This window comes from Gossypium raimondii, chromosome 7 (genome assembly GCF_025698545.1).
Source record: "Gossypium raimondii isolate GPD5lz chromosome 7, ASM2569854v1, whole genome shotgun sequence".
Lineage (NCBI taxonomy): Eukaryota > Viridiplantae > Streptophyta > Magnoliopsida > Malvales > Malvaceae > Gossypium > Gossypium raimondii.
The window spans coordinates 22600421-22618869 of NC_068571.1; the positions used below are offsets into that span (position 1 = coordinate 22600421).

The following is an 18449-nucleotide window of genomic DNA, read 5'->3' on the forward strand; positions in this document are numbered from 1 at the left end:
GATAAGGGAAACTTGGTAAACATTAGTGGAAAATGTGCAAAATCTGAATAATGAAACTAATGATTTGGTAATCTAAGTGAATACTTAACATGTGAGTAAACAACTAACAAATGGTAACCACCTTAAGTGTGTTAAGTGGTTAATTAATTGAAACAATATTTGTATTCCTTAAGTCTTAGTGAATGAATCAATAAGTGAAGGGACTAAATTCTCATTAGTAAGTAGCAAAATTGAATTTGAACTCCATAATTCATAAAATGACTTGCCACTAATATGAGATATGGTTAAGTAGGAAATTTTAGTGTACTCACTAAGTTTTTTGAGCTTAACGCACTAGTGATTTAAATGTGTAGGTGGAAGACCTTTTTTTGTGAAGCTAGAGATCATGTCTTTGAAGGATCACATTCCTGAGTGAGGTTTGAAAGACTTAGAGAATTTAGTTTTATATTCCTATTAAAAGAGTTTAAAATATTATGTACATATACTAAGTGTATTTATATTAAGTTTGTAAGTTTTGAAAAGTTTTCATTATATGTATGATGCATTTAACATTTTCAAGATGAGTTGTGGCGTTGATTTAATTTGACTGTGTTTTTAAAATGAGTTTGTGTTCAAATTAGTGTTTATAATGTTTCAAAATGAATTGGAACTTAATGGTATGATTTCTTGATGTTTGGGGATGTTATAAAGTGTTTTCAAACTAATTTTAGGTCCTCTGCACCCATGTATCGATACTTTGGAGTTTGGTATAGGTACTTGCAAGCCAGTAGTTAAAAAATTACAATAGATAGGCCAAATCTCAAGACTTATAGCCCAAGTATGGAGACTTTTGCTCTACTGTACTTGCACAACTTGTGTTTCTAATCATTTTAGGCTCCTAACCTAGTTTTATATTTTGGGCATGTCCAAATAATTAGGAAAGATTTTAAAAATGTGTTGAAAGCTTTGCATATGTTTAAAATTGTTTTAAGATATTTTATTAAGTTGTGAAATTGATGTTTTATAAAAAAAATTAGAAAAATAGAGAGAGTGTTAACATGACATCACTTATACGTGTTAGTCGTTGAATCGGGTAAAGAGTGTTACATTTACTCATTCTGATTTAAGTCATACTTACATTTTCTCCACCTTACAAAATACTACCTTTTGTTGAGCTCAGTGTTACAAAATTTGCTACAATTTTTTTTACCTTCTCCCCATACGTTCTATTCACTTATTTACAATGCTTTAATTGAATTCTCTCCAATAGTAGAAATGCTTTATTGTAAATCATTTCACTATTTAAAATTTTTCATTAATTAACTAAAACTTAAAAAGGAAACTCGGAATTTTGTCTCATATAAATCATCAAATTAAGATTCTCAAAATAATTATTTTTATTTAAAAGATTGAGCTCAAATTCATTATTTGATTTTTTAAAATAAATTAATATCAGTATCTTTTTAGCCATATCAGTGATTTGGCCTAAGAAAATCATAATTTTGATACGATACATGCATAAATTTGACTAGAAGTAGAACCTTTGCCTGTAAAGAATAAAAATTGACTAGGACCGGACCGGACCGAACACAACAATAAATCCATTTAATTACAACTTATGGAAACGCAGCATATAAACGGGCAGAGGTAGGGTTTTAGCTGGTGCAGTGGCTGTGAGCGTAAGACGAAAGAGAGCAATTGAAACAGTTCTTTGCGCCGCTCAGCCAACATGGGTAACTTCGATCTTTACCTGCCTCCTTCCTTTTCTCACTTCCTAACTCTCAAAACTTGTACCTTCATTTTCTCTTTACTATCATCTCCTCAATATGGGTTCTTTTCAATCTTTGACTCAGGTATTTCCAGGGATTCCATGCACAAGAGGCGTGCCACTGGTGGCAAGAAGAAGGCTTGGAGGAAGAAGCGAAAGTATTTTCTTCTTAACTTCTCTACCCATTTCCTTTTTTACATTTTCGTTTGTTTTTGCTCGATTTGTTCTCTTTTGTTTTTTTATTTTGTTCTTGTTTTTTTAAAAGTTAATCTGCTAAATGAATTACAATGAGAATACCCTTTCCTTGAACCTTATGCAAATGAGATAAGATGGATGGAATATATGGTCTTTCTTATGGATATTGAATGCTGAATTAGTTAGATTTGTTTTAGTTTTGGGTATTGGGTCATTCAAAAGCTTTTGATCATGGGTATTATAGATTGAGTGGGTATAGAAAAGAAATATGGAGTGAGCTTTAAGTTCAGTTCGTTATTAGAAACTGTAAAGAGCATCTTCATTCAGGAGCTGTATAAGCTAATTTATGAGATTTATTTCTAAATGATAGTGTTAGGAAGGGTTGCTTGCCCTTTCTCAGGGGTGTGGTGTAATTAGATAGACCTTAGGTTACGTTGGACTCCTAATTGATACAGGTATATGCTTATACATGGAAGGTTTATGTGCGTGTGTTGAGTGTTGCAATGGTCATCATGGAGGGTCTAATGTTTGACCTCTTTCTTGAAGGGGGAACTGAGAGGTCTGTTGTTTGAGTTTGTTGGGGAGTGCATTAGGGTTCAATTCTTTTGGGAATAGTTTCATTCAGTTTGTATTTTGTTGGTTTGCTTTTATCTAAGTTGCTAATTTTTATGTTTTTGGCGGCTTTTGAAAGGTATGAACTTGGTCGTCAGCCAGCAAATACTAAGCTCTCTAGCAACAAGACTGTAAGGAGAATCCGTGTTAGAGGAGGCAATGTGAAGTGGAGGGCATTGAGATTGGATACAGGCAACTATTCATGGGGTAGCGAAGCTGTCACCCGCAAGACCCGTATTCTTGATGTGGTATATAATGCCTCAAACAATGAGCTTGTCAGGACACAGACCCTCGTAAAGAGTGCTATTGTTCAAGTGGATGCTGCTCCCTTTAAGCAATGGTACCTTCAACACTATGGTGTTGATATTGGGAGGAAGAAGAAGACAGCAGCTAAGAAGGAAGCTACTGAGGTAGAAAGATTTCAAATGATTCCTTTTTCTTCTCAAAATTATTGGTTGCAGTTTAAGTTCCAACTGTTTAAACCCTGCATGGGTAACTTTAGTCAATGTAATTCTTGTGGTTGGTTTTGAGTATTGTTACTGATTCTACATCATAAACTGTAGGACGGAGAAGTTGCTGCCGAGGAAACTAAGAAGAGTAACCATGTGCTAAGGAAGCTTGAGAAGCGCCAGAAGGAACGTACACTTGATGCTCACATTGAAGAACAATTTGGCTCTGGTAGATTGTTGGCATGCATTTCTTCCCGGCCAGGTCAATGTGGCAGAGCTGATGGGTATGTTTGTGGGAATCATAAAGCTCATAAGGTTTTTTTCTATCATTTTGATGCAGTTATGTCTAATGTTATTCAATTTAATATATTATTAGATACATATTGGAGGGTAAAGAGCTAGAATTCTATATGAAGAAAATCCAAAGGAAGAAGGGCAAGGGCGCTGGAGCTGCTTAGATGCAGTATTTCAAATGGTCTACTCTCTCATCAATGTGGTTTTTGTTGCCTTTAAATTTTGTTCTCTTTATTTTCCTACAATTGAGGATATGGTACATTTTTATTGTGAACATTTTAGGCATTTGTTCAAGTCCTTGTTAAATTGTGCTGTTATTTTAATCAAAAGTTAAAGAAAAAAGAATTATTGCCCTATGCGGCTTCTCCTTTCCAGGATTCGATTGAATTTTTGCACCAAGTTGCGTATGGATGAATGAATACGATTGCCTATTTATATGGATCGGACCTGGTTTTGATTAGACACGTTCATGGATCTTATTAGTTTGGGCTAGGCTCAATCTCAATTTTCTATTATCTGGTGTTATTACCATCCTAGTTATGTGAAAATATTACCCTCACCTAATTTTGAATTTTATAAAAGTGATTGTTATACATTTGCAACGGTAAAATTTGATATTTAGATAATATTTGATTTTTTAATTTAAATTAAAAATTTATAATTTATTAATTAGTGATTTAGATTATATCTTAAAATTACAATATTATTTTTATTTAATAAAGTATTATTAACATAATTTTATAATAAAATAAATAATATTTTAATTAAAATTTATTGTTCTTATTTCACATAAGAACAAAATTCATATTAGTTTTATATTATTTTTTAATACACAACTTTAAAAATTATCATGTGTTCTTTTTAATATATTTTGTTAAATTCTTTTCTTAACCTGTAATTTTGTAAAGCAAATTAATTTAACAATAAACTTGTGAAATACTGTAACAAAGGTGACAAAGAATGATTGTGATTAAGAAGACTTTAGATTTACACATTTGTTTGGACAAGATTATACTGATCTTTAGAAGAAAGAATCGACCCCTCTTAAAGCCGACATATATATGTAATCGTACACAAATCAATCAACCAATCAATCTGTCCAATAAAATTGAAAAGAAAAAAAGAATGATACACCTTGCTTTGCCTTGCCTGCCTCGCTTCTCAAATTTGAAATATCAAAATTGGCAGTGTACAGTGGTACTTTACACAAATAATTCCATCACCCTCCCACTCTAACTCCAGCTTCAAACATCCAACCACTATTTTTCCTAATCTTCTTCAAAAATCCCTTTTTGTTTGGTACAGACTTTATATTTTAACCAATGGCACGTGGCTTCACAATTGGCATTTTGACAACCATACAATGAATGACCAATGGAGAACTGCTTCAGTCCAGAACCAGTAACACCAAAATTGCTGTTATTGGTTAAAGATGCTGGGTCAATGTGACCTGCATTTCGGACTCTAGATGGCACCTATAGTGTCCTACGGTCAACTCACCTGTTCTCCGATCAAATCAAGACCAACCACAAGGAAACTAATTCCTTGAAATAATAGGAAGTAGAAGTGAATACCTTGGGCGGACAACAAGCTTCTCCCGGCAGCAGACAGCAAGATAAAAGCAAGGGTCAGTTCCATCCTGTAGAGACGATTTCTTTTGGTTTTCACACTTCTCCTGGAGGTTACTTCTAGTTTGCTCAGCTCTTCAAAGCCAGAATCTGAGGATGACCTGAGGAAACTAGTGGTTTCAGTTACTGAAGAATCTGATTCGTTCTCGAAGGCAACAAGATCAGCCTCTGATGATCTGCCCAACTTTTTCGTTACTATCCACTCATAAGAATTTCCAAGCCGAAACAGACCAGATATCATCGCATTGAACTTTGTCACTGACATGGTGTTCTCAAATAGAAGGTATGGGACAATGAAAGGGAATGATCGTGGTGCTGGAAGGATATTCAACACAGACATAATTCCAGGAACATAGCAAACTACCCAAGCTGGTAGCTCAGCTTCTGGCAGGAATATCGTCAATGGGAGAATGATGCAGAACAGGGTGAACGAGTAGAAGGGCAGAATAAGCTTCCTTAGGAGGAAGAACAGAAAAATCAAATTGGCTTTCTTGGCCTTATTCACCTGAAAAATCAATTTAGCTTGCCTAAATATTCTTATAAAAGGTAACACAGGGTTATAACTAAATGATGTAAGGAAACTTTTACCATAACAGCAAAAAATTCCACAATAAAATTGGTTAAGAGTTCCATTCTTAAGCATTTAGCTCAAAGATAGGTTCATGTGTTGCCCCATATTTGAAGAACTGAGTGAATCTCTCTTTCCCCAATCAAAAATGAAGGGGGGAAAAAGAAAAGATAAAGAGAAAAAAATGGGCCTTTAATTTATTTAACACATTGGTCAGTTTGAGAAATATGCAACATTCAGAATCTAGTTGAAGGGTTAAAGCTTACACTGGTGGTCTTTTGTTTCCCGTTTCCAAGAACAGTTCAACAACCCACATCATGAGCAACCCCACAGTTTAAAGCTTGGACTATTGGATGATGTAATGACAAACAAGCAGCCCATGTTGCTTTGTGTCTATCTTAATACCCTTTTATCCTCTTTTTTTTTCTTTGAAATTCCATTTTGACTTTCAAAAGGAGGCATGATTTCCAATTTAAATTGACCCTCTTCCATTCCAACTAAATGTTCGGTCATTCCAAGTCCTGTTTGTTAAAAGGACTACAAACATTCACAGATCTCCCCTATTAAATCCATAACAGTTGAGAAATAATAAGGTTAAGATACAACAATTGGGACTAGCAAAGTAACAAATGAAAGCAATCAGTTCCTTATCTGGGATGAAGAGCCAAGAAGAGTAAGACAAAACCCTAATTTAGCTTTTCCGGCAACTTATATTGTTAAAAATAATTTGTTTTCTGTTCAAGAATTCCTACTTAGGTAGTTCATTCCATCCGTTTTCAATCCTTCCATTTCAGGCTTCAGCATAGCATATTGCTACATAGAGCTAAGGGAGAGGAAGGGTTTGTCCAAGGTTTGAACCAGAGAACCTAGGTGTCGGCTATAAATTTGAAATCAACGTGCTTAGTTGACAGAATTAATGTCTTAAATAAGAAACCACACTTTCTTATTTATTTTAGACACTAAAATAAATATGACAACCAGAGAAGCGTATGCGAAGGCATCAGGAATAGAACAATATACATTTAGCTAGGGGGAAATATAAAGAAAAGCTAAACAAGTTTTCAATGATAAAAGTAGAAAGGGGATATTTACACAGGTTTTGAAATATAGATTAATCCAATGGAAAACAACTTTTGGAGAAGAGGACCAGACCAATCGTTAAGATTTAGTAAGGCCTACAGCTCTTCACAAGAACAAGACAAGAAAAAGAAAATTTGTATTCTAAAGAAGATAGCAGTCAGCTTCCACACAAGGATCAAGAATGTGGCACTAGTACCTTCCAGTTTGGAAGTGAGATCTTATACACTTCAAAAGAGAATATAAAGTTTGAATGCTGATCTTAGAAGAGGACAGCCACCCAGGTGTTAAACAAAGAACATAATATTTTTATGCAGCACTATTTCTAAAACTTAGAAATCATGATTTAGAAGATGAAAACAATCAAGAGAATGCACAGCAAGGACAGCAAATATTTTGAACCCTGAGAGAAATGAAAGGTTTGATGGAAATTCTTGCACTATGTTCTGGTTAAAATCAAACAGATATTTGAGAGACCTCATTTCATAAAACCCTTGCACGTGAGAATAAAGTTCATTCTCAAGATTACCTAAAAGATAGTTTTAATAAGCTTCCGTACCTTTGAGTGAAGTATGTCAAGAAAGCACAAGCGGAACAGCTGCATAGGACCAGAATGCCAGCGGTACTGCTGTTTCTTATATGCCTCATATGACTCAGGAAGTTCACAGTAGCACTGCAGAGAGATAAAAGTTAGATCACTTTCCTTTCGCTCTCAAGTGAGAAAGGAAATTTGTATATGATCAGATGTCACACACCTTAACGTCATTCAGATATACAAACTTCCATCCACAAAGGTGTGCTCGAACAGCTATATCCATGTCCTCAACAGTTGTTCGTTCCAACCATCCACCACAGTCCTCGAGGGCCTTAATTCTCCACACACCAGCAGTTCCATTGAAACCAAAGAAGTTAATAAACACACCATTGACCTGCTGTTCAACCTCAAAATGAAACGATAAATTTATGTTCTGCAATCTTGTAAGCAAGTTCTCATCCTTATTTACAAATGCCCACCTTGCTTGGACTAATGCTAAGTCATCATTTCCCTAGAAATAAAGACAAACAAATGCTGATCAGAAGAAATGATAGGTAAATTAACAAATCAAAAGTGAAAAATAGAAGGAAATATAAGTCTTTTACAGAGAAACCAACCAGCACCTATGCATATTAGAAATTCCTAAAACACTGAAGTTACATCATCCAATTAGCTTATTTTGGGGGCAAGCAGTCAACTTCCTTGTGTCGGAAAAGAAGGTTTAGTTCTTGCTCAACCAATTAAGTGATAACAGATTTACTACTATTACTATTACCATTACCAATTACCATGATAAGTAGAGTAGCAGCTGAGGAATGTTTAGCATTTTAAAATCCATGTACTAACATGAAAAATTCTTACAGCAACAGAGAATTAAATTCATCTTTGCATATTCCCCCCAAAGTGCAGATCAATATCAAAGTTAAATTGGGCCCAAGGAAGAAGTGAAAATGCAAGATTAGAAACCTGTTTGATCTCTAGTAGCATCCACATTGTTATCTATGACAGGGCCCTTACTGGTTTGATTCAATGAAAGAAACAAATACATACACAAGGATCACCATGGGTTTGATATTCATTAAGGTTAAAGTTATCATATGTGCCAAATCACTGGAATGCATGTTAATGTTGAAGACTAATTTTTCTTGTAACAAAATAGCAGTTATCTGCCAACAAGATTTATCCACATAACCAGACTGTAAACAAAGACCACATCGGCCACAGAATGGGAATTGCTTACAACTGTAAACCACAGAACTGCAACATTATTAAATTTTAACCATTATGGTGATTCTTATCTTGAACCCATGGTAACTACTCACTTCTCTGCATCAATCCTAATCGTGTTCAGGTTAGCTTTATCTCAAACCAATGACAAAAAGAAAGGGATTTCTTGCACAGCACACCAAGATTATATTCAAAGGAAATGGCTAAAGACTGAAAGACAAAACGGAACAGTGAAAACTTTCTTAAACCCATAGAGCTGTAACAGTTACGATACCATGAAATGAGGAATGGTTTTCTTCAAGAAATCTGGTGCTGGCTGGAAATCTGCATCAAAAATTGCAACAAACTCATAATTTTTTATATAATCACAGCTCATTGCAGATTTGAGGTTTCCTGCCTTGTAGCCAGAACGAATAAGCCGATGTCTATATAATATATGCACACCCTTTTGATGCCATTTCTGTACTTCTGCCTGGATAAGGTTCTGAGCATCTAATTCATCAGAATCATCCAAAACCTGTACCAGCATTCTCTCCTTTGGCCAGTCCATAATACAAACTGCTGCGATAGATTGCTGGTAAACCTGCACGCTCCAGAAGGGAATAGACAGTAAATATAAGCCAGATCCTGCTACGCTACCTATCCAATGTTAGAGCATTTTCTTTTTCCCTCTTTCTGTTGGTTTTAACTATAATCTAAACGTTAGTAAGAACAAACGTTTAAACAACCAAACAAAGAGAAAGATATAAGACTCACTATTCAATCTTCGCTTAACTAAATAGTACATCCCTGAAGGCGTAGAACACAATTAGTAAATTTGAGCCACAAACCGACAAAAAAAAGAAACGTGACATTTTATTTTTCGCTAGGAATTTGTGAAACCTACATCTGCTTACCTCCTTCTCATTGCACATAGGAATTTGCACTAACACCATGGGATAATCATCTACATTCCCTGTTTCTACTCTCCCCATCGGATACTCCATACTTGCCGTCGGTTTGATTCTCCTAATTTTAATCCACAGACATCCTAGCATCAACAGCACACGATCCATCGACTGAATCAAGAAGAGCACTATACACACATTCGCCAAGCTCTGCAGTGGCGGCGCCAAGTAATCGGCTCGGATTTCGAGCCATAAGGCGTAGAAAAGCTCGACCGCCGCCTCTGCCGACGCGGCCGACGGGGGGCTGAAATGCCATCCCTTGAAATAGGCAACTAACTCGACGCAAAGTAAGAGGACCACGAGAAACAGAAAGAACTTAATTATACGGTAGAGCCTAGAAGCGGAGGAATCAGATGGGGAATCGGCAGCTGAGATTCGGCGGTTGGCAGTACGGAGGAGGAGAAGGAAGGAGTTTGTGATCCACGCGAGGGAGTTAGCGAGTTGCTGGAATCTCAAGAGACAAATCCAGGATAGCTGTCGTGCGCTTCTGGAACGATCTTTTTCGGTCGTCAGATCAGGATTGAGACTCCTGATCTCGACGGTCAGGAATCCTTTGTTAGCATTGTTACTATCATTGGTGAAAAAGTCGTGGTTCTTCTCCCTTTGCTTGTTCCACCATTCTTGAAACTCATAATTCGGCTCTCGAGACATAAATCACCAAATTACAATATATATTTTTTGACAAACAAACAAATAAACGTGAATAAATTAAACGTCGAGAAACAGGGAGATCTTACTGTATTTTTTTTTTCTTTTCCCTTTCCTTCTGGTTTTTTTCCCTTGCTGTTGTTGTGCTTGGAGGAAGAGGAAGGGAAAAGAAAGCTAAATTTAGTAAGAGTGTAACAAAATTATTGTATAAATTTTTATTTTTATTATGGAGAGTTGTAGTTAAGAAGCAGGCCATGTGCGATTTTGTATAACTTAAATCCAGATTTCTGACTTACACGCGCTAATCACGGGGATGAAGTGGCGATCGTGAGATAATGACGTGATGGCGCGTCGCTTTCTGCTGTTAATTTCTCCATTATGATTAAAAACTTTTCACTTCTAACAGTAGATAGATTTGATTTTTTTCTATTATATCTTATATTTTTATTATTTAAGCTCATATATTAATGTAATTTTTATAAAATAAACTATATTATAAGATAAATTATTTAAGCTCATATATTAAAAATTACATATTGAAAGATTTAAAACCACACCAATTGTATTGTAAAACATTAAATTTTCTTTTCAACTAAAATTTTATTTTGATTTTTTATACATTTTAATTTTATTATGCACACTTTAATACATTTTCTATTAAATGTATATAAATAAATAATATTGTTAATTAAGTTGGTGTTACAAATTAATTCAACACTATTTTAATATTGATGATAACACCATTATAAACAATTGTATTCATTTAGTATTCTTAATATGATGTATTTATGTGTTTAAATTTTGTTTTACTTACAATTTATTATACCCCCACTCCTCGAACACTCATTTTGGACACACATTCCTCGGAACCACTCCTCAAAGCGATTCTCTTAGAGAAACTCATTGGGATTGTGTTGGATCTGATGTCCTAAGTGTAGTATATTCATTTTGTATACTTATATATTTCGAACAAATTGATTTAATAATAACATTCATTAATTACATGAATATCCTTTGTATATTGTCATCAATGTTTTTGCATTCAAAGCAAAATAGAAACAAATATTGGCTCATTGGTTATCTAATGTTTAACTAATACTAAGCTATATTACGTGGTCAAATTGTAATACGAAAAAACTTGTATTAGTAGATGAACCTAAACATGTACTTAGTCTAATTGGAAATGAGCAAATCGATTAAAAGACTAATATGTCATCTATTGATCACCTCCAAACCTGTGAACATTTAGAGTAAAAATCGTGCAAATAATATAGATAATTAAGTTTGGTTTCTACAAGCGAACAAGTCAAATTGTAATATAGTTTTGTGTTACAATGGAACACCGGTAAGTATTCCGATGATTGAACCTAAGGGATTGCAGAATGGAGAATTTTATTATTAAATTAATTACAGAAAATAATTACTAATATAATCGAGTCACTAATTAATAGTGTGAATCTAAATTAAAAGATTAATTAAATTAATTACCCTAAATTAACCTAATGGAATTTCCTATTCCTAGTGTCAACGATGCGAGCTCTTGGCCTATAATCGATTAAATCTCTAATTATCAACTAAGTCATTAATTACCCTCAATTGAGTTGTTTACCACCCTTAGTTACGAATACACTCTCGGTCTCATTTTCACTAAGGATTACCACATAAGTCACCCTCTCAGTCTCTTCTTAAGTACAAACATCCTCTCAGTTTCACCGCTTGGCACAAGTTATACTCAACAGGCTACCCCCTCTCGGTCTCACCTATCTAGATATTCTTCTTAATATACTAAGTACTCTTGAGTAAACACTTAGTTTTAGATAAATAATTGCTTAATTGATTAATCGGTTCCATAACCAAAACATGCTAGATATAAATAAAGCACATAATTTATTCTAATATTCATACAAACATTAGTTGATCAAGCTAACAAAATATAAATAAAAGAATAAAAGAGAGATAAAGAAATTGCTCATTGATGAATATAAGCACGATTCTAGAGCAATTTCCACTCACAATTGTCTTCACATCGGAACAAGAAGAATTCTGACTAAGCGAACATAAAAATAAATTAAAATTGAAAACTAAAGAAAATCTATCTAAGTCTAACTCCGCCTACACCCCTAATGGGATTATAAAAGTGTTTATATAGGCAAACATTAAGGCAACCATCAAGGTAAGATATTCATAAAATACCCCTGATACTAGTAAAGTCGTAATAAATAAATTGTATCTTCAAAACTTGTTCAGGCAACTGCTGATGTCAGCACTTCATCAGGCTGATGTCCCGTCATCGCGATATCAAGTTCCTCCTCGTTGCGACATCAGTCCTGTTTTAGCCCTAAACACTCTAAAGTTCTGTATTGCAACACAAACCTCCCTGTGCCGCAAGAAGACCGTCATTCATTGCATTCTTTAACCTGAATTGGTACCCTACACACTCAAATAACCTATTAGTCATTCCCGAGGTCTGAGTTGGCCTAACGAGTCGTCAAAATACTAAAATTTGCGTACAAATTTTTATTTTACAATAAAATGAATCTAAGTTAAGAAATAAGAAAATACAATATAATATGTTAAAATACTTAGAAAACAAGCTCGTTAAGTGTCGAAAAGTACTTAAACTACCACTACGATTTGCGATAGATGACCTATCAAGTCTAATTAGGGAGATGGTTTGTCTTGGGCATCAAAGCAGATGATTTCCAAAAGATAGAGACATAAATGTGATTGACTAGATTGACAATACATCAAATAGGAACAAGTAAAATAAATCCTGGATCTTTTTATGGATTTATTCACTTGTGACATTCACAATGTGGCATACCTTAATCCTGAATGGATGATAGATTATGTGTGCATGACTCATATGCTTTGATGTAAGTAAAAGGCTAAGCTCAAATAGATAAGGAACCGAAAACTGGTGTGTTGGGTATATGACTTCTATATTATGTAGCATCATTCACAATAGAGGAATTTATAACCCAATTAATGGGTAAATGGTGTCTTTTCATTGACATTACATGATAGGTGAAAAGTAAATATGCCCACGAGTCATTTGTCTTCGTGATAAATGACTTAATTACTATTTGATAGTAATTAAATTTTTATGAAGGAAGATGTAATGGTTACCATGAAATAAAATATGATCATATTTTGAGAACAAATTTATCTCAAAGCGATTAAAGATATCCTATGAGGATAACACATTGATGACAAGGTTATTGTATGAGCACTAATTGAGTAACTTTCATAATGATATGTAACTAGAGAGAGCTTAGTCACGATATTATAGTAGAATGACTTCGTGGCTGAGAAATCTATTTATGTTATAAATGAGTTTATATGATGGTCAATGAATTTTCTAACGTGTGAGCTTGATGATGCTTGAACAGGCTTATATTAAACTCATGGTATTGGAAACGATAAGTAAGCAAATGAAATGAAACATGATAGTATGGTAAGGATGATGAATTAAATGTTATGTTTATAATATGGTTGGTTTAATATGTATCATGAACAAGTATGCTAACTTGTGAGTTTGATGGTGTTATATAGTATTTTATTAAGCTTATGACATTGGTAAATATTTATACTTATTCTATATGGTTCATTATTGAAATGGTATATTAAGTTTAAATTTTTTAAGGGCTTACTAAGCATTCATTGCTTACATAGTTATTTTCCTTTACTTTACAGATTATCGGAAGCTCGATCAGTTGAAAGTTTGTCGGAGATCTATCACACTATCTAGTGGACAATTCGGTAGTTTTTGAGTAATTTCACTAAGGTTTATAATGGCATGTATAGAGTGTTTTGTAATGTTATTATGGTGCAAGCGTTCATGGTGTTTTGGTATGTATAAGCCTTGGAAAGCTTTGTTGATTTGGTACACCTTGAAGCCTTACCAAGTTATATGATTTTGGTTACTTTAAAATACTTGTTGATATGGATAACTTGGCATGTTGATAATGGTGTGAAAATGGATACTTGTAACATGTTTTAGTTCATATTTGAGTTAGGTTAGTATGTATGGAAAATGACATTCTTAACATGTATAAGATGTTATGTAATAGTAATGTATGTTATGAACTTTATAGTAGTTTGGTAATTTGAAATGTCTTACCAAGTACGTCATTTTGGTCACTTATAAGTGGATGTATATAAGGTTCATTTGGTAAGTTTGTAATGGCTTGTTAATGATCTTTTATGGTATGATTTGTATGATTTGGAAATGACTAAAGGAGGTATGTTTTAATACCTAAATGATCTAGAATTGTATGCATGGAATTAGGCATATGGACATGTTTAGGTAGGTGATATTGATATGTGTTTGAGGTGACTTGAATGGCATATTGGTTAGTTCTATTAAGACTTGAAATGGCATTTTGGTGTATGTTTTGGCCATGTTTAGGTCCCCTTGAAGTATGCTTAAATGAGTAGAAAGGTCATGTATGATATGAACTTGGAATGGTTTGATTTTAGGTAAATTTGAGACCACATAGCCTGAGACACGAGCATGTGTCTCAATTGTGTGAGACACACGGCCTGGCGACACAACCGTGTGTCATCTAATGATTTCTCTAGGTTGCGAGTCAGTGAGTTGCATGGCCTAACACACGGCCTAACACACGGGCATGTGGAGTAATTTCGAGAGTTCACAGCCTGGCACATGAGCGTGTGACACGGCCATGTGACCCTACTTAGAGAGTTACATGGGTAAGGACACGGGCTGGGACACAGCCGTGTGTCCCTAGTTCGAAGGTTCCATCGCCTGAGACACGGACGTGTGTCTCAGCGTGTGAGGCACACGGCCTGTTGAGGCACACACCCTGGCCACAAGGTCGTGTGACCCCTGTTTTGTAAATTTTGCATCTTTTCCTAAAATTTCTGAATTGTTTCAAATTAGTCCCAATTTGCTTCTAAGCTATTTTTAAGGTTTCGAGGGCTCGATTTAGAGACAGTATGCATGTGCATGAATGATTTATGATATGATTTAAATTATTGAATGTTTAAATGTTTAAATGTTTTCGATTGTATAGTAATGCTCTATAACCCTAATCCGGCGACGGAGATGAGTTAGGGGTGTTACATTTAGGCTTATTGTTTCTGACACTGCCCATGCTTGGTACAGATGTAGCCTGAGGTTTCGAGCTCAAATGTTGTTTTCCTTTGTCTTTTCTAGAATAACCCACCAAAGCTGATGGACGACTATGATATTCTTTTGATTTCTTCGATGGCGATTAGAATGATTTTCCCATAGGCCTTTTTCTCGAGTCATGAGCCTTAGAATTGGCTTTTCTTTTTGCTTTTCTAAGTTCCTCATCTTTGTGCACTCTACCAACCAGAATTACAAATTCTTTCAACTCAAGAATCCCGACTAACAGCTTGATATCTTCATTTAACCCGTCTTCAAACCGAGTGCGCATAGAAACCTTTGTCAGTATACATTCTCGGGCATACTTATTGAGTCGCACAAATTCCCTTTCATACTCAGCTACTAACATACAGCCTTACTTCAATTCAAGAAACTCTTTGCGTTTCTTATCTAGGAAGCTCTGACTCTCATATTTCTTTCTGAATTCTGTCTGAAAGAACTCCCAGTTTACTAGGTCTCTCGGTACAACAGCAACCAAGGTGTTCCACCACTGATAAGCCAAGTCTTTCAACAAAGAAACAACACATTTCAAGCATTCAACTAGAGTACACGATAATTCATCAAAAACTCACACCGTATTTTCTAACCAGAACTCGGCTCTCTCTGGATCATCTTCAGCTATACCTCAGAATTCTTCAGCCCCATACTTTTAGATTTTATCAACTAGAGCCTTGCTCACTTGTATTGGTTCCAAACCCTGAGGAACTACGGGGATCGGTTGGGGTACGGGTGGGGGTTGAGGTCGTTGAGCCATTGGGTTCATTCACACGAACTTTGAAAACCACCCGAACATCATCTAGAAGACGACTTCTTTAGCCGATCCTCCTTGGCCCTCAGATACGGGTCTACTACCGCTAGACGCTGCTTCGTGAATGGAGGCTTGCACGTTACTTTCTACTTCATCAAAATCAACTTGATTGGATGACATCTTATTTATATGAAAACATAGTTCAATTTGAGTCAGGAGTTATCACACTATCGCAGATTATATAATGGCATGTATTTCTAGACTCCATACATGCTACATTCAGCCTAAGAATCGACTAAATCATAGCTCTAATACCATTAAATGTAACACCCCTAACCTGTATCCATCACCAGATTAGTGTTACGAGTATTACCAAACAAACAGAACATTTAAACATACATTTCATATATTATCATAAACACATTATAAAACAATCATTCACATACATATCATCCCTAAATCGAGCCCTCAATGCCTTAAAAATAACTTAGAAATGATTTGAGACTAAATTGAAAACATTTGGAAAGTTTAAGAAAAAATCACAAAATTTTAGAAACAGGGGTCACACGACCGTGTAACCTTCGAACTAGGGACACACGGCCGTGTCCCAGCTCGTGTCCTTACCTCTGTAACTCTCTGAGTAGGGTAACACAGCCGTGTGCTAGGCCGTGTAACTGACTGACTTGTATGCAAAGGAACCTATAGGAGACACACGGCCGTGTCGCCAAGTCGTGTGTCATGCACGGTTGAGTCACATGCCCGTGTCTCAGGCCGTGTGGACATAAACTTGCCCACAATCAAGTCATTTCTAACACCAACTCAAACATAAACCTTAGGACCTTTTGTGCACAAAATCAAGGCATCAAAACCCTATCAAAACATACACATAATGACCAATTCAAGAGTCTAAAAATCATCTAACCAATATGCCATTCAAGCACCTCAAACGCAAACATCAAGACTTACCTAAACATGCATATTTTACCAGTTTTCATTCATCAACTATTAATTCAAATGCCTTTCAAAACTTGCCATAACTTTATCATATTCAAACTACCTCAAAACATACCACATAAGTCATTCCAAAACATGCAACATGAAATGGCACAATGAAACAAACCATCAAGGCATCAAAGGAAACAAACCAAGATAATATTTACAACTTTTACAAGCCAATCCACTACCTAAACATCCATCACAATGACATTACAATTCAAACTATACATGCCATTATAACCTTGGCCAAAACATTCAAAAACTACCGATATTTATGCTGGATAGTGTGATAGATCTCCAACGAGCTTCTAAACCGATCAAGCTTTCGATAATCTATAAAATATAGGAAAGAAACTATGTAAGCAAATAATGCTTAGTAAGTTCGTAGAAAATGAAACACAACTTACCATTTCATTGCATAATAACAAGTATAAACATAATGTAACCCAAACCACAAGTTTGTCATAAGCCTAACATCATCATCAATACACAAGTTAGTGCATTTCTACATAACTCATTTGGATTAACCACATGATAAGCCATTTTTCATAAGAAAATACATCATTTGATTCATACATCCTTTTCATGAGCATATGCATAATTCCATTTGGAAACTTACCATTTCAATCCCTTTTCTTACCCGTTGAACCAACTAGAATATGATCAGATACTCAAGAAAGCTCATACGAAGTTTGCTTAAACATATAGTCGTAACCTTTCCTTTACATCGTTGCTCACACGAGCTGTGGGTCGAAATGTAAGCTACACGAGCTGTGGGTCAGAATGTAAGCTACACGATGCTGCTCACACGAGTTGTGGAGTATCCGCAACAAATGCAGGACCTCAGCTACCGGTAGGACATTCAAGACCAGCACCCGAAACATGAAATCTTTAATGACATGTCATTTGTATCCTACAAATTCCTAAAGTTCAACCAGGACTCGATAATCGTCATTGCATTAATTTATTTATATATCGATCAATAGCATTATAAATACATAATAACATACAATTGAATAACATGAATATAGTAATCTGTACATACGAACTTACCTCGATAACTAGGGGCGTAGAAGCAAAGTCGAACTAATCCGAGGCTTTTGATTTTCTCTAATCTAAATCTGTGTGTGGTCTATCTTGATCTAAATAGAAAAATTCAATCCATTTAGTATCCCTAGTATTCAATTTAGTCCACATTTCATATTTATGCAAAAATACTATTTTGCCCCTAATATTTTAACTTTTCACAATTTAGTCCTTAAGCTCATAAATTGAAATCTAAGCATTTTAATCCCCATTTCAAGCTAACCAATTTCTCTAGGGACTTAAACCAACCCAAAAAATCATCATTTCATAAATTTCACATGAACTTTTCCTATTTTTACAAATTAATCCCTAAATGAAATTTTCATCAAAATTCACTTTACAAAACTTGTTTATTTATCAACAAGGACTCATAATCTATCATTAAACATCAAGAATCCTACAAAAACATTCATAGAATAACCCTCAATCTTTAAAAATTTTACAAATTGATCCCCGGGCTAGCTAGATTAAGCTAAAACGACCTCAAAAACATAAAAATTATTAAAAACGGGATGAAAAACACTTACCATGCACCAA

General features: G+C 35.0%; 2 protein-coding genes across 3 annotated transcripts; one reads left to right on the forward strand and one right to left on the reverse strand.

The window, feature by feature from the left end:
• The first annotated feature begins 1547 nt into the window (after positions 1-1547).
• Positions 1548-3671, forward strand: LOC105784664 (40S ribosomal protein S8). Its single transcript, XM_012610563.2, has 5 exons — positions 1548-1712; positions 1833-1905; positions 2634-2964; positions 3118-3287; positions 3380-3671. The coding sequence occupies exons 1-5, from the start codon at positions 1709-1711 to the stop codon at positions 3459-3461; spliced, it is 660 nt and encodes a 219-aa protein (XP_012466017.1). The 5' UTR covers positions 1548-1708; the 3' UTR covers positions 3462-3671.
• Positions 3672-4246: 575 nt separating this feature from the next.
• Positions 4247-10165, reverse strand: LOC105784663 (probable xyloglucan glycosyltransferase 6). 2 transcript variants are annotated; one of them, XM_012610562.2, is made up of 6 exons: positions 9229-10165; positions 8777-8915; positions 8607-8656; positions 7326-7616; positions 7130-7243; positions 4247-5430 (listed from the first exon to the last, which is right to left on the reverse strand). In XM_012610562.2, exons 1-6 carry the CDS (start codon positions 9928-9930, stop codon positions 4789-4791), a joined length of 1938 nt encoding a protein of 645 aa, XP_012466016.1. In that variant the 5' UTR covers positions 9931-10165; the 3' UTR covers positions 4247-4788. The 2 variants fall into 2 exon arrangements, with proteins under 2 accessions (XP_012466016.1, XP_012466014.1); XM_012610560.2 differs by having other exon boundaries at positions 8607-8915.
• Positions 10166-18449: the final 8284 nt, after the last annotated feature.

Coding starts and splice junctions, on each gene's coding strand:
- LOC105784663 (XM_012610560.2), bottom strand. CDS start 9,930: ATGTCTCGAGAGCCGAATTATGAGTTTCAAGAATGGTGGAACAAGCAA. Junction 8,916..9,228: donor CTATGTGCAATGAGAAGGAG/GTAAGCAGATGT, acceptor TGGAGCGTGCAG/GTTTACCAGCAATCTATCGC. Junction 5,431..7,129: donor TTGACATACTTCACTCAAAG/GTACGGAAGCTT, acceptor TTGATTTTTCAG/GTGAATAAGGCCAAGAAAGC.
- LOC105784664 (XM_012610563.2), top strand. Junction 1,906..2,633: donor GCTTGGAGGAAGAAGCGAAA/GTATTTTCTTCT, acceptor GGCTTTTGAAAG/GTATGAACTTGGTCGTCAGC. Junction 3,288..3,379: donor CAATGTGGCAGAGCTGATGG/GTATGTTTGTGG, acceptor ATATATTATTAG/ATACATATTGGAGGGTAAAG.